This window comes from Agelaius tricolor, unplaced genomic scaffold (genome assembly GCF_023055355.1).
Source record: "Agelaius tricolor isolate 1412-34295 unplaced genomic scaffold, bAgeTri1.0.p SCAF_35, whole genome shotgun sequence".
In the NCBI taxonomy this organism is placed as follows: domain Eukaryota; kingdom Metazoa; phylum Chordata; class Aves; order Passeriformes; family Icteridae; genus Agelaius; species Agelaius tricolor.
In genome coordinates, this window is record NW_027269295.1 from 1,323,599 (window position 1) to 1,342,084 (window position 18,486).

General features: G+C 50.4%; 1 protein-coding gene across 50 annotated transcripts in view; it reads left to right on the plus strand.

Annotated features, from left to right (window-relative positions):
- SHISA6 (shisa family member 6) overlaps window positions 1-16,505 on the plus strand; it is a 167,257-nt gene extending 150,752 nt beyond the window's left edge. For 2 of the 50 annotated variants that reach the window (XM_071452709.1, XM_071452711.1), the window contains 2 exons: window positions 2,095-2,247; window positions 9,148-16,505. In XM_071452709.1, the coding sequence (XP_071308810.1) occupies window positions 2,095-2,247; window positions 9,148-9,698 (704 nt within the window). In that variant the 3' untranslated portion in view covers window positions 9,699-16,505. The remainder of the gene's footprint in view (window positions 1-2,094; window positions 2,248-9,147) is intronic. The other 48 variants (XR_011683376.1, XR_011683373.1, XR_011683374.1 and 45 more) reach the window with 48 other exon arrangements.
- Window positions 16,506-18,486: the final 1,981 nt, after the last annotated feature.

The window sequence follows — 18,486 nt, forward strand, 5'->3', positions numbered from 1 at the left end:
TCTCACCAGTGCTGGATTCTGTGAGAAAGAATGACTTTGTTTCTTACAGAATTGCAGTGAGAGTAATTCTGGAATTGCAGGACTGCCTCAGCCTGTCTTGGACACCGTGCAGTGCTGAGGGTGGCTCACAGGAGGCTTCAAACATCCAGGGCAAGCCCCAGTGGGAGAAAAGTTGTGGCAGCAGCTCTGGATCCCCGTGCAGACACTCAGATGAACCTCTGGGTTCATTTCCAGGCTGCAGGGGCACCGAGGACAAGCTGGAATGAAAAATTCAGAGAGGAGGAAAACGTTCTGCTGTCCAACAAGCAGGGCTCCACACGGCAGAGAGGCAGCAGGGCAGGGCTGGCCTCACTCTCACAGATGTTTCTTGGAGAAAACAGATTCACTTATGGCTCAGGTCTAGGAAAATGCCTGTGAAATGTCTGCACTTTACCTGGGCAGATTTTATTTTGAGTTTGTAGACTCAGGTCTAGAAAAATGTCTGTGAAATGTCTGCACTCTCTACCTGGGTGGATTTTATTTTGAGTTTTTAGACTCAGGTCTAGGAAAATGTCTGTGAAATGTCTGCACTCTACCTGGGTGGATTTTATTTTGAGTTTTTTTCCTGGGAATGGGAGAGGTAGGCAAGGGTATGGGCACTGCACAAAGCCAGCAGCTTTCCAGGTGAAATTCCCCTGCTGCTCTGCTACCTTTGGGCAGAATCTGAGCTTTTATCCCAACCAGCCCCTGGTGCAAGAGGGCTTGGGGCAGGTGAGTGCACACTGATCATGCATTGCTCCTCATGGGACACTTTAGGGATGTGCACTTTAGGAATGTGTGGACCCAAGCTTGGGCATTCTGCTGCTCCTGCAGAGAATTTACCCTTCTGATTTCATTTGCAGACCATGCCTGAAGTGGCCACCTTTTGCCTCAGCTGCTGGCCCCCATCACTGCTGTGGGGTCTGGCAGTGGCCCACTGGTCTGTGCTGCCTCTGCTCCCAAAAATTGGAGTTCCTGCTTTGTTAAATCCTTTCTTCTCTGCCCATTTTAATATCTGAACACCTGGGGGTTATAACTGCAGTTCTACAGGTCCCTGTGCCTTGGCTGGGCTGCTGAAAAACCTTTTCCCAGCTTGCAGAGAAGGAGCAAGGTTTCAAACCCCTGCAGATAGTCTGGACTTCAATTTTAGCATCTGGGCTCAGTGCCCTCAGCATCTGAATTGTGACAGAGGGCATTGGGACCCTGCCTGGGGACCCTCAGTGACCAACAAAGTGAGCATCAGTAGAGGGGCATCCTCCAGCCCTCAGGAGAGGGATTTCCTGCCTCAGGATCATCCCCAACACCTCATCCTGCCCTCTGAGTGCCCCCAGAGGTGCCCCAGCTGCCAGGCCTGGGTGCAGGGAGGTATGAGGGTCTGCAGAGCCCCAGAGCCTCGGGTTCAGAGCATCCATGAGGACTCTGGTACACAGGGAGGGCAGCTGGACCCAGGGAGGGCAGTTAAGGAATGCCCCAGACTGGTTCTGTGTTCCTGAGGATGAGGAGGGCACACAGGGGAATGAAGGTGAATTATACTGGTTAAAGAGTTAAAGAACAGGCTGATGATGCCCCAGTTAAGGAATGCCCCAGACTGGTTCTGTGTCCCTGAGGATGAGGAGGGCACACAGGGGGGTGAAGGTGAGTGATGCTGGTTAAAGAGTTAAAGAACAGGCTGATGATGCCCCAGTTAAAGAAGCCCCAGACTGGTTCTGGTCCCTGAGGATGAGGAGGGCACACAGGGGGATGAAGGTGAGTGATGCTGCCTGAGCACTGGCACAGCCCTGCATGCCCGGGGTGAGTGCCAGCCCAGCCCAGCCCAGCCCAGCCCATCCCTCGGGGCAGCTCCAGGGCATGTGAGGCAGCACTTTGCTGTCCCCATCGCTGCTGTGTGAGGACAGGAGGCAGCACCACAGGATCCCTTTCCCCTGGATCTGCTGGTGCCGGTGTGAGCCATGCCCTGGAGGCCGAGGCTGAGGCTCAGCCCCAGCTCTGCTCCCTGCTGGAGCCTGTGGGCACAGCCAGCCTCTCTCCATCCCCTCGGGGCACACTCCAGACCTGCCTTTCTCTGTTTCTTTGCAGACAAGCCACGAATGAACAACATCCTGACTTCAGCCACCGAGCCCTACGACCTGTCCTTCTCCCGCTCCTTCCAGAACCTCTCCCACCTCCCGCCCTCCTACGAGTCTGCTGTCAAGACCAACCCCAGTAAATACTCATCTCTCAAGAGACTCAGTAGGTGGCAGCTCCTTTGCTTCCCCCTGGCAATGCTTTGTAAGGAACAACCCCTTCCCTCAGCTGGGCACTCCTGGGTTGGCATCTCCCGTGGGGATTCCTTTGGCTGGCACTCCCCAGCAGGGATGGCTGGTGAGGGGATTTCATTTCTGGGAGGGTACCTGTGGTTATTGCTGGGCTGCCCCCACCCCAATGCTGGGATCTGCTCCTGGCAGAGCCACCCAAGGATCCTTTCCCTCTCTGCTGGGGCCCAGCCTGGCTGGGTGCTCAGAGCTGCCCTGGGCACTGCCAGGGCAGGGACCTCACCAGCCCCGGGGGCAGCTGGAAATGCCAGCAGAACAATGCCAAGGTGGTTGGGAACACCTTTTCCAGGAGGAGCCCTGCCTGCCTCGGGCAGTGCTGCAACCCACGCGCTCCATGGTGTGTGCAGAGCTGCTCCTGGCCTGTGCCAGGCTCAGCTCCACTCTCAGTGCTGTGCTGTGTGCCCAGAGCTGTGCCAGGCTCAGCTCCACTCTCAGTGCTGTGCTGTGTGCCCAGAGCTGTGCCAGGCTCAGATCCACACTCTGTTCACTGCTCTGTGTGTGCCCAGAGCTGTGCCAGGCTCAGATCCACTCTCAGTGCTGTGCTGTGTGCCCAGAGCTGTGCCAGGCTCAGATCCATTTTCTCTCCCGTGCCCTGTGTGTGTCCAGAGCTGCTCCAGCCTTGTTCCACACTCAGATCCATTTTCTGTTCCCTGCTTTGTGTCCAGACCTGTTCCATGCTGAGATCCATACTCTGCTCCATGCTTTCTGTGTGTCCTGACTTGTTCCATGCTCAGATCCAGTTTCTGCTCCATGTTCTGTGTGTGTCCAGCCCTGCTCCACACTCAGATCCATTCTCTGTCCCATGCTTTGTGCCCAGACCTGTTCCACACTCAGATCCACACTCTGTTCCATGCTCTCTGTGTGCCCAGAGCTGCTCCTGACCGATTCCATGCTCAGATCCAGGCTCTGTTCCACACTCTGTGTGTGCCCAGAGCTGCTCCATGCTCAGATCCATGCTCTGTTCTGTGCTTTGTGCCCAGACCTGTTCCATGCTCAGATCCATGCTCTGTTCCACACTCTGTGTGTGTCAGAGCTGCTCCTGACCCATTCCATGCTCAGATCCAGGCTCTGTTCTGTGCTTTGTGCCCAGACCTGTTCCATGCTCAGATCCATGCTCTGTTCCACACTCTGTGTGTGTCAGAGCTGCTCCATGCTCAGACCCCCAGGGTGTTTTGGATATTCCAGCAGGTTTACCCCATTCCCACTCATTAGCATCTCTCCTTCCCTGCTGCTTCATGGATTGCACTGCTCTGCCAATGGTTCTGTAAAGCTCCAGTCCATCCCCTTTGCTGATCCCAAACCCTTCAAATTCTCAAACAAGCGAGTTCTGTGCAGGGAATGCTCTCTGCAGACTCACCCTGGGTCTGTGCTTTCCATGAGTGCTCCTGGAGCCTTCTCTGCCCCTCTGGGCACCCCTGGCAGCCACCAAGGCCCCTGAGTTGTCTTTGTCCCTTGGCTGGGGAAATGCAGGGGAGCCAGACTCTTTGCTGCTGCCTGTTGGGTTTAGCCTGTGGGAAATGTTGACAGCAAACAAACCCTGGAGGTTTCCTTGCCCAGTGGTTTGAGCAGGGAAAGTGTCGTGTTGGCTGCAGAGGGCTCCGGTCTAAACCTTAAATATCCACCCAGCAATGCCAGCAGGGAAAGGTGGGCTGGATATCTGCCCTCCCTGAGGACAAATCCCCCTCTGGAGCCATCCAGGGCAGGTGGGAGAGACTCCAGAGCTCCCTGCAGACACCAGCCCAGCCTCCTGCCCAGCACCTGGCAGGGCCAAACCCGCTGCCCTTCTCTGCTCCTGAGCAGCCAGGGAGCTTCAGCTCCAGTTCTGGCAGTGCCCAGCCCTCCCTGCTCCCGCTGGCACTGAGCACACCCAGCGCCTCCAGAACCTCTGAATCACTTTCCTGCAGCTGCTCTGCTCCAGAGCCAAAGGAAAAGAGGCTCCCAGCTCCCCAGGCCCCCCTTGCAAAGTGCCAGCAAGATCATGTTCTTATTCTGTATGAAGGGAACACAAAAAAGTGTGAGATCTAAAAGCTGGAGTTCGAAAATTACTTATTGGGCATTCATTTTTTTTTTAAATTTAATGCTGTTTCTTCCCAATGGACTTCCTGTCACTGTTAGAAAAAAAAAAAAATATAAAAGTACTGAAGAGATCATTAACAAATACTTCTATTTGAGCAAGAAACAAAGCATTAGATATTTTTTAAATCTATGTTCAAAATTTATATATATATATTTATATAAATATATATATTTATATAAATATATATTTATATAAATTACATATATATAGAAACAAAGCATTAGATATTTTTAAAATCTATATTCAAAAATATATATATATTTATATAAATAGATATATTTATATAAATTACATATATATAGAAACAAAGCATTAGATATTTTTAAATCTATATTCAAAAAATATATATATTTATATAAATAGATATATTTATATAAATTACATATATATAGAAACAAAGCATTAGATATTTTTTAAATCTATATTCAAAATATATATATATTTTGAATATAGATTTAAAAATATCTAATGCTTTGTTTCTATATATCTAAATATATTAATATATAAATAAATTCTAAATATCTAAAATGTATATATATATATAAATTACATATATATAAAAATCACATATAATTTAATATATATATATATATATAAAAATTTGAAATATAAATTAAAAATATATCTATCTATCTATCTATATATATATATTTTAAATCTATATTTCAAATATTTCAAACACTTGTTTTTCTGGCTTGCCAGGCATGGAAAAATTACTTATTTTCCTCCAATTAGCAGAGACAGATGGTGAAAGACCAGGGTTTTTTATCTCCCTGGCCCTTCCTTCAGGGCACAACCAACAGAACCCCACTTGGGGGGCCCCTGGGGGTTTTGGGGGTCTCTGAGGGGCCGGCACCCCCTGTGCCCTGGGGAAGAGCAGCGAGGGCAGGGTGTGAGGATGTGGCTGAGCAAGAGCAGCCAGATTAATTCCATCCTGCTCAGGGCTCCAGGGAATTGCTCTTCCCAGCAAAGTGAGAAAGGTCAGGGAGGAAGGCAGCTCCTGTTTTCAGGCATATTAAACCAGTTGGTGCTGGCTGGAGAATCATCACGAGTGACTGGGCAGCTTGGAAATGTTAAAGCCAATTAAAACAAGGAGAGACAAGCCCAGAGAGGAAACCTGCTGGAGCTGCAGAGGAAGAAAGCTGGGGAAAATTACCTTTAAAAAAGGAGAGGGGTTATTGTGATGGCCTCACATGCACACACACGTGCATCTCCTCTCACCAGAATATGTAAGAACAGGAAGAAAAACTGAATTTGGCTGTTCTGCTCCACATTCCCTTCCCAGAGCACCACAAATGAGTTTCTGTAAACCTCATTTCTGTGATTCCAGTGCCAGAGGAGCTCTGCTCTGCCTGTCTGCAGAGGCATCTCAGCTCGAGGTGGAATGTGTAAGAGCATTTATTTGGGGATCTCCCTCCAAATGAGGGGGAAAAAAAACCCACAAAAAAACGACCAAGAAAAGCTGTCTGAGGGCAACACAGCTTGGCCTGAAGCACTCAAACATTCCTGAAGTGTGGTGAGACCAGCCCTGAGTGATGTTCTAGAAACTGCCAAAGCAGGAAAGAAAGGGCAGAAAATCCCAACCAAAACCAATTTAAAAAGCCCAGAAAGCATAACTTCCAGGAGACATTCCTTGCTGAAGGACAACATATCCAAATGGTTGAAAAACACAAGGAAAGACCCAGAAGTATGGGACTGATTGAAAAATAGAAAAAATCCTGTCAAGCACTGCACCACAAAAAGGAAAATGATTCCTTTTTCTCTGCTCACAATTTCTGCCTTTTTGGAATCCTCTTAGGACACCTTTTTTATTTATTTATTTATTTATTTTTAATTTTTAAGCACGTCCTTGATGGCGAAGCACATTGGACTGGAGTTTTATTTTGGATAGAATTGTGAATGTCCCTTCTCCTGTGAGCATCAAAGACAGGACAAGGGCAGGGTGCTCAGTGCCAGCTGTGCCAGGCTGTGATGTGCCCCTGCTGGTGCCATGAGGGTGGCATCAACCAGCCTGGAATGGGTTTCAGCTGGATCATCTTTAGGATTCCTTCCAACCCAAACCGTTTCATGGTTCCAAGATTTCATTTCCCAGAGAAACTTTGGGTTTGGCCAGCTGTGCCACCAGCCCTCCACGTTTCCCAGCCCTGGAGCTCTGCTCTGCAGCTGGGTTTGTTTCTTGCTGTCCCTGATTGCAGGAATTCTGAGGTTCCAGTGCTGTACTGAGCTCTCCCTTGTGTGGTGCTGCACATAACCTGGGAAATCCATTTGTAGAAATCCATTTGTAGAAATTCATTTGTAGAAATTCATTTGTAGAAATTCATTTGTAGAAATGGAGCTAGAAGCAAGTTTCAAAGGGTGGCCTTGCAAATAAGACTGGGCAGTTCAAAGAAATAGAGCTGTGAAAGATGCATTGGAGTAGGACCCACGAGGGGCAATTTTAGGTGATTGCCTTTAAGGCATTTACAATATAGTATGGTAGGCCAAGAAATTCTTATAATGTATTGCTAAGAAATTATTATTATTATTATTATTATTATTATTATTATTATTATTATTATTAAGAAATAGTTCGCTTCTAATTGCGATAGGGTGAATCATAATACCTGTATTGTCTCACCCTTCACATGAGACTGAAAAATAAAATAAAAGTTTTTTAAAATTCCTCTCAGTTACCCACCTCTAAGTCAAAAAAGAACCCAATCCAGCAGCATTCCTGCCAGGCTCTGCTCCCCATCCCTGGCTCAGGCTGGCACCCCTGTCAGAGCCAGCAGCCTGGAAAATGTCTGTCTGCTGCTGCCTGGAGCAGCTTGCTGGGTGTCACACACGGCTCTTCCTCCTCCTCTGACTCCTCTGAGATGGAGATGAGCAGCTTTTCCACACCTGGAAATGTTCCTCCTCCTCCTCAGCATCACTGGAGGCCTGAGGGAGCTTGGGAACATCTTTGAAATTAAATCATCTCCCTGAGAAGTTCAGCCATGGCAGCAAAAGGCTGTACAGGCCTGTACCAGGGTCACGGGCGGGGAGAGGGAAGGAAAAGGGATTTTTTATGCTCCTAATGGACAAAACATTTTAAAGTGTAGCACATGGTGCATTTTTAGTCCAAGGAACACCTTCAAACCCCTTCCAGCTGATTGTGCCACCTCTCCAGCAGCCTCAGAGCTGTAAACCTCCCATAAGCTGGTTTAGCTCCTGCTGGCAATTACCAGAGCCAGGTGTGAGCATCCAAGCACATCTCCATTTGGGATGTTCTGTGCTTTAATTACATCTATTTAGAGTCACACGGGCAAATCCTGTGGAACTCCTCTCATCCAGAGCGGAGGCCAAGTGCCAGGGTGCTAATTGCCTCCTTCCAGCCCCCAGCATCCCTGCTGAGCCTCTGCACACCCAGCCTGGCATTTCCAACCAGCCCCAAAACACACAATAAAAATGCAATAAAAATGCCTCCAGCTCCTGGGGCCATATGGAATCCCCCCCACCCTCAGGCTTCCTAGAAGGTGATTTTAAAGACGTGAGAGCTCGAGGCCAGGAGAGCTGCTGCCTGACATTTGCAGTGAGACATCCTTCTCAGGAGTGTTGGGTGGTGACAAATAAAGATCCATTCCTGCGGTGTGAGCTCTGGAGAGCAAATCCCACGGGCAGGAAGGCAGCACAGGGGAGCTGGGGGTGCCCTCACGCCTTGGGGCTGCGTGGGCTGGGAGGAAGGGCTTGGCGGCAGCACTGGTGGCACAGATGTTCTCAGCTCCCACCCCGGGCTGTGAGGGAACCAAGCCCACCTCCTGACGGATCTGGGCTGTGCCTGGCAGCAGGGAAGGGAAGGGAAGCTGTGGGACAGGGGATGAGGAAATAAGTGAGGGATATGGCCAAGCACAGGGTGGTGCAGGGCTTGGCTGAACTGGTGTTTTGTGAGCAGAGCTCTGGGATGCTGTCAGCACCCACCACATGAGCTCTGGCTCGTGGGACCAGCAGCCAGTTGTCTTCAACTCCAATGTGGTGCATAAAACCCACAGACTGCTGGCTGTAGGATCCCAGTGATCCATCACGATACAGCTGCAGTAGCCAACATCCTCTCTGAGCCCACAGCATTCCTCTCAAAGCCAAAAAAAGGAAAGTGGGAGCGTGGGGGGGTGTGTGCTGCATTTCAGAGCAGCAAAGAGATCGTTTAAGATGCAGGAGCAGCAAACTGAGCAAGAAACATTCCATGGGATAAATTCTATCAGCCAAGGTCGATTATAAAAATGGGAAATGAAACCTCAGGCAGGTGATTCGGTGTCTCAGAGACCAGCAAACCTGGTTTGTGATCACATTTACAAATATTTAAATGTGGCAATTAAAATGTGATGAGGTCACTCGTGGGATCCAGAGAATAGCCAAGTCTAAGGCCAGAGGTGAGATGTGCATGTCCTCAAACAGGGACCTCACCTGCTCCTGTCACCTGCCCTGTTCTTTCCCGGGGTGACATTTGAAGAATGTGACAATTTGAGAAGGTGACATTTGGGAATTTCTCCATAACTCATGTGAATTGTGTCGTACCATGGCCTGGCCTCCACATGGAGGAGTGTGGGGTGCACTGCCCAGGGAATTACACTGTCCCCATGCATTCATTTCACACTCCTCTGTTTGCCACCAGCCCTTGGTGATACCTGTGGCATGTCCACCTGTCCCTCAGGCGTCACCAGGAGGCAGCACCAGGGCCTGGGCCAGCACTCTGACATTTCTAACCTCTCATTTCCCTCCCCACAGCTGACAAAGAGGCTGACGAGTACTACATGAGGAGGAGACACCTGCCCGACCTGGCAGCCCGGGGCACGCTGCCCATCAACGTCATCAAAATGTCCCAGCAGGGCAACCAGCGGGACAGGCCCCGCCGTCCCATCAGGGCCATGTCCCAGGACAGGGTGCTGTCCCCGGAGAGGATCATGCCCGAGGAGTTCAGCATGTCCTACGAGCGCATCCTGTCGGACGAGCAGCTGCTGTCGGCAGAGCGCCTGCACTCCCAGGACCCGCTGCTGTCCCCGGAGCGCTCGGCCTACCCCGAGCAGTCCATGTCCAGGGCACTGTCACACACCGACGTCTTTGTGTCAACACCGGTCTTGGATCGCTACAGGATGTCAAAAATGCACTCCCATCCCAGTGCCTCAAATAACTTGTACAACACCTTGGGTATGAACCCGACCTCGGCCAAGCGCCAAGCGTTCGCCTCGCGCCGGCACAACACGGTGGAGCAGCTGCATTACATCCCCGGGCACCACCACCACTACCGCACCGCCAGCAAAACCGAGGTGACTGTTTGACACGACCCAGTGCATTGTAGATACTCCTTAAGGACTGGGGTGGCCACAGCACCCCGTTCTGCAGTGGCCTTATAGGCCAAGGTAACCTCTACTAACTCAGTGTCTGCAAAGACTTCTCTGGCAGTCCCACCCACGTTGTTTTTAAAGCCACCCCTTCATCAGTGACACAGGAAGAACTGAAGCGGCAGTCAGACACTAGTGAGGGACGACAGAGGGAATTTCCTGGTGTGCATCAGTTTCTGTCAAAGAAAGCCATAGTAATCGATGGCTCCTTCCAAGGGCTCACCTGCATTATCCCATAGTTTCCATGAATTCAGGACTTTTCAGTTGCTCCAAGGAGAAGCAGCCTGAGACAGGGAGGAGGAAATGCAGCCTCCCCCCACAATCCTGGCAGGAAGGGGCCTCGTTCTTGGCCCTCATGTTTGGCCTTTCTGTAGCAAGTAGGGAAGTCCTGGCTGCTGGGGCCAGCCCCAGGCTGCTCGACGCCCGTCAGCACCCACACATCTGTTCTCTGTCACCCTTGGAGCAAATCCAAGGGCAGACTTTCCTTCGGGACTGGCAGATCTAGGGACAAGAATAGCCTGGCTGAGAAATAAAAGTTTTAGTTTATACTAAATATACTCATAAGATAAAAAACATACTAGTGCCTACAAATCGCCTGCTCTCTCAGTGTAGGAAGTAGTGGGGTTGATGTGTTCAATAAGCACAAATATGCTGAAACGCTTGTTAGACCCTTTTCTCCACTCATTCTAGTATCTTGGTGTCTCCAACATGTAAATAGGAAGGAGGAAGAGGGTTTCTCTTCCTCCAGCTTCTCGCCACTGCTGAACCTGAAGCAGCAGAACCCGTTCAGCTCCACACTGCTGACCTGTGCTGGGGGAGCTCCCGACCCCACCGAGGCCGCCGCGCCTCTCACCGAGCCTGGATTCTCCCCAGAAGTTTCTTTTCCCTATAGCATTTTCCATGGCCCAGTTCCCCTGTTTCTGAGCGTTTTCTCCTCCCATTCACAGCCTAGAATCCATATGTAGCAAATCTTTTTCCAGCCCTTAGCAGAGGCACAAGGCTGAGGGTGTCTGTTTACCGAAAAGCAGGTCGGTAACTTTCCGTGGTTCTCTCTCCCCGCAATGGCCTCCCAAGAAAACCTTCCAAATTCCAATTCCACTGAGTCCCAATCCTAACCATGAAGACAGTTACATTTCATGCATATAAATTATATATCCAGCATAATTATAATTAATGGGCATGTTGTATATCTGATATAACGCTAATTAGATACTGTATATTTGTAAAATCTTTAAAACATAGACTCGTGGGTCCAGAATTTGAGAGGGTTTTACCTTTGGCTTTCCAGACAGATTGGGCTTTGCTTTGGTTTTTTGTTAGATTTGGGTTTGATTTTTCTTTTCATTTTTCCCCCCTCCCCCTTTGATTTTTGTTCCTACTAAACTCTGTAGAACCGACTCCCACCAGAACACCCTTCTGCAGCCAGGAAAGGGTCTCAGAGGGTTTGAAGGCCAGCCAGAGCTGGTGCTGGAGCTGTGGGTACTGGACACTGTCCCCAGTGTGCCCTTGAGGCCCCAGCACATGCACACACCCCGTGGGTCAGGGCAGGCACGCTCCCTCCTCGGGGTGAGGTGATGTCTGACTTCAGGCTGTGAGCACATCCCTTGCACTTCTCTTCATGTCCCACATCCCCATGACAACTCTTTGCCTACACAACTCTTCATTAGGCGTCCCTGAACCTTGCTCTGCCCTCCTCCCTCCCCTCAAATACCTCCCACCTCCTGGCCTTAATGACATTCCCAGCCCAACTGTGCCAAGTCCTGTAGCAAACAATGATCATAGAGTGCGAGTCTCCTGTGGAGGCTCTGGTGCAGCACCAGCTTTGTCTGGTGCAGGGCAGGCAGGAGGAGCACGTCCTTACCCCAGTGGGACACACAGGTGGGCCTCAGTGGGGTGTCCAGGTGGCCTTTCTCCTTCCCAGGCTGTCCTGGAGCTGCTCCTGTTTCCAGAGCTTTATCCTGCCCCATCTGATGGAGACTGTGCTGAGAAGGACTCCATCAGTCAGAGGTTACTGGGGCTTTGTTTGACGGAAACTGAGCTGGGAGGGAATAAATAAATAAATAAATAAATAAATAACAGTCTCCAGGGTCAGATCCTGCAGCCTTGGGCAAAATCACTCTGGGCAACAACCAGAACTGTCTGTGGATCAGGGTGGCAGTCCATGGCACGGGAGGGATGGGAGAGAACAGGCTCACAGCTCGTCTCCTGCCCCCTCCCTCGATGGACACTACTCTCCCCTGACTACCTCCAAGCTCCTCGGCTCAGCCCCTGGATTTCTCCTCCCAGAAGACAATCCCTGTGAAAACATTGCCCTGCTGACCTCCCCACAGGCCAGAGGGTGGGACTCGTGTGCAGAGAAGAGAAGCTCTCACGGCAGATGGGGAGGCAGCCCCTGCTGAGGTTCTGGGGCTCTTCCACGCTCCCTTGGCCCAAGCAAAGCCAGGGAGATCTGAACACTGTGGAGAGCAGAGTCCACTGAAGAGTCTCCAGGAGCTGTGGTGGCAGAGCTGGAGAAGAGGTGACGTGGGAGGCTGTGGGTAGGTGAACACTCCTCTCTTTCCATGTCCATAGCTGTGTGTCTCAAGCTCTACTCCTCATCTAAATGTTCCATTTGTGAGCTAAGAAGTTGCTGGACCAGATACAAATTTGGGATTTTTTCATTCAAGCAGCCCATGCCGATGCTGAGCAGGGCCATTTGACCTCTGTGTCTTCTCCTGTTGTGGCTAACAAATATCACAGGCCTCTTCTTTTTTTGTGTCTTACCTGAACAAGAATCCTCCAGAGAAATCTCAGCCTCATTTCCTTGTCTTTTTTCCACCCACTCAACTGTTTCAAGCAGATATGTCCCACAAGGAGCCTTTTTAGGCCAAATCTCTTCAGGGACTCTGCCACCACCAATTTTCAGCAAATTTCCTCATGCCCTGGATGCCACCATGTGTTCCCTCAGCTCACTCTGTGTGCTGTGTGTTGGTGGATGGGGCAGGGGCATTTCAGCACTCACAGGTGTCCTTAGGTCATTTTCCTCCCTTATTCCTCATTCAGAGGATTTGCCACTGAAAGAACACTCGGTCTGGGACTGAGTGTCATCACCCACAGCCTGGTCCCCAGCACTTCAGTTCCCATGGGATGATAATGGGAATTCCCAGTCCTATGGAGGGCTCAGACCACAAGGTCTGTGAAGTGCTCTGAGACCCTCTCACAACAGAAACTGTAGAGCAGCAAAGCGTTTTTGTCAACCTCGTTTGTCCTTGTCCTGACTCGTGCTGTGTGATGTGCCACATCCACTGTGCCCAGGGGGAGAGTGCTGGGCTGGGATTGCCCAGGTTCCCCCTGCTCTCCTCCTGGGCAGGGTCCTGGCAGGCTGCAGCTCCAAGGGACGCTGCTCCCTGCCCTGGGACCTTCCTGCTTCCCTCTCCTCGTGTCTGAGTCACCACAACATCCTGCACTCAGGAGAAAAGCGGGAAGCAGCCACATTCCTCTGTACAGTAAAATAGAACCTGCCTTGATGAATCTCATATACTCTGAAGAATTGATCTGTATTTTGTCCACCCACAGGTGCAAACAAACACCTGGGGAGTGTCCAGTTCCCAGAGTGCATGTGCAGGGACTGGGGAAGGGGGATGTAGAAAATTTATAGTATTTCCTACAAGCTGATAATTATTTGCATTCCCTGAGCAGCAACACGTCCTGGATGGCTGCACTGGGTTTTATACAATTCTCTGTGTATGTGTATATAGATACAAATATATATATATATATACATACATACTGTAAAATGCAATCAACACCTTCTGACTGACCCTGTACCAACTGAAGCTTCCAAACTGTGTTGAATCATTCTTTGAAATGTGGAAAACTGTTTTTAATGAACCACACACAGCACCACACGGAACAGAAACTTTGTCATAAAAAGCCTTCTAATGCCACTAAACCGTGTTTTAAGGAAAAAAAAAAAAAAAAGAAATATTTTTCAATGTTTTAATGTTCCTTTTATAAATGATGATCTGTTACTTGGGGATGGGGGTGGGTGGGAAGAAACAGAGACAGTTGTCCAGGAGTAAGCCCTCCTTCCCTGGCCTGGATTTAATTTCTGTCTGCTGAGCCTGGCTGGCTGCAAAGCTGCTCCCAGGAACCTGAGCTTCCCACATGCACATTTCTGTTCTGTCAGAAGCATTCCCACCAGGAATCTGCAGGAGCTTGGCATCAGGTTTTTGTAGTTCCCGGTAGCTGGGAAGACATCCTCATCTTCTTCCACCACCACAAACAAAATCTCCATGGAACAAGGATAACTTTAGTTGTGTTTGAGATGCGTGTTCTATTTGTGATCAATTTGCCATCTTCAGCTCACGGAGAAATAGCTTGTCTTAGTTTAGTTTCAGGTTTACTGCTTAATCTGGAAGGAGGGGCTCTGCTGAAATACCTTTGGCACGAACAGATTTGGTGTCCAGGCGTTTTTCAGCTGAGTGAAAGAAGGAAAATGTGTGAGAAAGGGGCTTAAATATTTCCTAGTGAGTGTTGTTAGCAATAAGCCCGTGTTGGCTTCTGTGCTGTGTGTCCACAGGCAGGGGGGAGCAGGGATCATTCCCAGCTCTCCGAGGTGAGAGGTGCCCTCCCGAGCCCAGTTCCCAGCTGGGAAAAGCCAGATGTGCTTCACCCAAGGCCAGGGGAGACTTGGATGGGGCTGTCTGAGTGTGTCAGTGTTAATCTGAGAGATCTCTGCTCCCAGCACCCCGGGTCTCCACCGTGGCCACCCACACCATGTCCAGGAGGTCTCCATGCCAGGAGGTCTCTCTCCATCCCAGGAGATCTCCATCCTTGCAGGTCTCCATCCTAGAAGGTCTCTCTCCATCCTGACAGGTTCTCTCTCCATCCCAGGATTCTCCATGCCAGGAGGTCTCTCTCCATTCCAAGAGGTCTCCATCCTAGGAGACCTTTCTCCATTGCCAGGAGGTCTCCATCCCGGGAGGTCTCTCTGTGTCCCAGAAGGTCTCTCTGTCCCTGGAGATCTCTCCTTATCCCTGGAGGTCTCTCCTCATCCCACAAGCTCTCTCCCCATCCCTAGAGGTCTGTCTCCATCCCTGGAGATATCTCCCCACCCTAGGAGGTTTCTCCCCATCCTAGGACGTCTCTCCCTATCCCCGGAGGTCTCTCCCCACCCCTAGAGGTCTCTCCCCATCCCTGGAGGTCTCTCTCTATCCTGTGAGGTCTCTCCCCATCCTGGAGGTCTCCATCCCACCTCTCAAGGTCTCTCCCACCCCTGGAGGTCTCTCCTCGTCCTGGGAGGTCTCTCCCCATCCCAGGAGATCTCTCCCATCCCTGGAGGTCTCCATCCCATCCCTGGAGGTCTCTCTCCATCCCTGGATGTCTCTCCTCATCCTTGGAGGTCTCTCTCTGTCCCAGGAGATCTCTCCCATCCCTGGAGGTCTCCATCCCATCCCTGGAGCTCTCCATCCCATCCCTGGAGGTCTGTCTCCATCCCTGGAGGTCTCTCTCTATCCTGTGAGGTCTCTCCCCATTCCTGAAGGTCTCCATCCCACCTCTCAAGTTCTCTCCCATCCCTGGAGGTCTCTCCTCATCCTGGAAGGTCTCTCCCCATCCCTGGAGGTCTCTCTCTGTCCCAGGAGATCTCTCCCATCCCTGGAGGTCTCTCTCCATCCCTGGAGGTCTCTCTCAATCCTGTGAGGTCTCTCTCCATCCCAGGAGCTCTCCATCCCACCTCTCAAGGTCTCTCCCATCCCTGGAGGTCTCTCCCTGTCCCAGGAGATCTCTCCCATCCCTGGAGGTCTCTCTCCATCCCTGGAGGTCTCTCTCAATCCTGTGAGGTCTCTCTCCATCCCTGGAGCTCTCCATCCCATCCCTGGAGGTCTCTCTCTGTCCCAGGAGATCTCTCTCCATCCCTGGAGGTCTCTCCCCATCCCTGGAGGTCTCTCTCAATCCTGTGAGGTCTCTCCCCATCCCTGGAGGTTTCCATCCCACCTCTCAAGGTCTCTCCCACCCCTGGAGGTCTCTCCTCATCCCTGGAGGTCTCTCCCTGTCCCAGGAGATCTCTCCCATCCCAGGAACTCTCCATCCCATCCCTGGAGGTCTCTCTCTGTCCCTGGAGCTCTCCATCCCTCCCCTGTGCCGGGAGGAGCCTCTCCCCCTCACCCTCTGCTCCGCCGCCGCTCCCGCCCGCAAACCCCTGAGACATTTTTGTAGCAAGAATTTCTTGGCTTTGAGAAAGACACTTCTTACTGTAACATTTTTAGTTCGGGGGACAATATTTCCTAAGAGGGGTTAAGTGGATATTTTTGTGCTTTAGCCCAGTTTATGGATTCCATGTTTATTATACAGTAGTACTGAAGAGGAAGTACATTTGTATCTGTAACTTTGCACAGACTCTTGGTTAACCATTAAACAAGCTTCAAGATGAGCAGTATTTGACTGTTTTTCTCTGTATTATTCTTGTTGTTATACTTACCTGTAAAAGCACATTCTGTATGTACTGTAAACAAAAATATTATCAGTTTAGTAAAATTTAGAGTCTTAAGGATTTTTCCACTTTTGTCAGTAACAACTATTTATGGATTAAAAAATAAAGGCAATTTCAACATATAAATTGGTTCTTTTTGATATCTATTGGGGGGAAATAAAAGCCATTTTCTTGGCAGCCTTCCCAATCTTTGTAACCAGCGTTTGAAAGGTAGATACCTGTGATTCTGTGTGTAGTTAAATAGCATCTATTAAAATGAATGCTGCAAGGTCTGGAAGACTCATTATTTTTATGTATTTATTTACTGCATTTCATCATCTTGCCAGGAAAAAGCAGGGGGAGCAGAGAGACATTACCATTTGCTCTGAGACAATTTTGTCTCACAAGCCTGGAAGATTTTATTTTAACCTTGCCCTTCCTTAAGTTTGCCTCCATAAACCATGACTTTTTCTCCATCTAGAAAGGCCTGAATTGCAAAGCTGGAACCTGTGGAATGTCCCACGGTGGTGAGGCTTCCACTGGGGCTTTGCTTTTGCCCTTGGCAGTGGAGCAAACCCAGGATTTTCCTTGTTACCTCTCCAGGACAGGAAAGCTCCAAGGAGCTCAGGGTGGGCCTGGCTGAGCAGCCCCCATTGCCACCCCAGAGGGGTCAAACTGAATTTTTATTTCTACCAGTTCTGAACCTCAGCTTCCTTACCAATCTGCCCAGCTGGGAACCATGGCAGGGATTTTTTCCTTGCCTTTTGTGAAGGAAATGTATAATTTCATATTTCACATTGCTGGTGCCCCCAGGGACTGTTCCCACTGCTGCCTTGTGTGGGGCAGAGTTGTCACCTCTCCACCACTCACTCACCAAGCCCCAAGCTCTGTTTTCAGTATTTGGCACATTGGGATTGCCCAGCCTGGGAAAAACAAAGATTTCAGGATGAGCTGGCTGGGACTGCCTGAGTGGAGCCAACAGGGAAGGTGGAGAGGGATTCTTGACAAGGGATGGAGTGACAGGAAGTTTAGAGGGATATTGGGAAGGAATTCCTCCCCATGAGGGTGGGCAGGCCCTGGCACAGGTGCCCAGAGCAGCTGGGGCTGCCCTGGATCCCTGGCAGTGCCCAAGGCCAGGCTGGACACTGGGGCTTGGAGCACCTGGGATAGTGGGAGGTGTCCCTGGGACAGTGGAAGGTGTCCCTTGGACACTGGGAGGTGTTCTTGCCATGGCAGGGGTGGAAAAGGATGATCTTTGAGACCTCTTCCAACCCAAAGAATTCTGGACATTGGATGAGTAGGAAGATGACACTGGGGCTGAGAGTACCTGGCATGGCAGAAGGTGCCCCTGCCATGGATGATCTTTCATGTCCCCTCCAACCCAACTCAGTCTGTCATTCAATAATTCTGTATCTTTCTGCTACTTTGCTGCTCAGCTTTAGTAGACCAGACTTGAGTAGATCAAACTTTAGTAGATCAAACCAGCTTTGAGGTGCCCTCCCTAAATCCCAGGGAAATCCCAAATCCCAGCTGGGAAAAGCTCACCCCCATCTTCCAGGCTGGGTCCAGAGGGACCAAGGCCCCCTTGCAGCCCTTTGGCCAGGCTTGTGGTGTCCTGTGTGGGCAGAGCTCAGCCAGGCAGGCACAATCAGCACTTCCCAAGGAGCACGTGGACCCAGCAGAGTTGATTAAAATGCATTTTTCAGGGAGAAGTTTCGTTTTGCCTGGCAGTTCTATTCATAATTACCCAATTCTGTGTAGCACTAATAAGAGGGGATGGAGCAATGGGGAATTAGCTAATTTCTCCACTTGCCATAAAAGTTATTGAGGAGAACGTCAGGATTTGTGGTGTTGAGAGCAAGTGGTGACAGAGACGAAGCTGGGACTAATTCCTACCTCAAAAGACAGCAAATCCCACTGCTCCCAACCCCTGTCTTAATTATGGCAGCACTCAGGTGCAGAGATCACGGTTTGGCTCACTCAATTCACCTTCCCTGGCCTCACTGGTGACCTTCTCAGCCTCTCTGGTGGTGGCTCTGGTGGCCTGGCCAGCCTGGCACCACCCCTGGTGAGGGCAGGACATCCTAGTGTGACCAGAGGGACACCTTGGTGGCAGTGCCAGGACAGGAGGAGCCCCTGGCCAGCACCGGTGCCCTGAGTGCTGTGGTGGGATGTCCCAGGCTGAGCCAGAGCTGGGGTTCACTTGATGAGGAGGTGTTTGGTCAGAGGTTGGACTTGATGACCTCAAAGGTCTTTTCCAGCCTGGTTAATTCT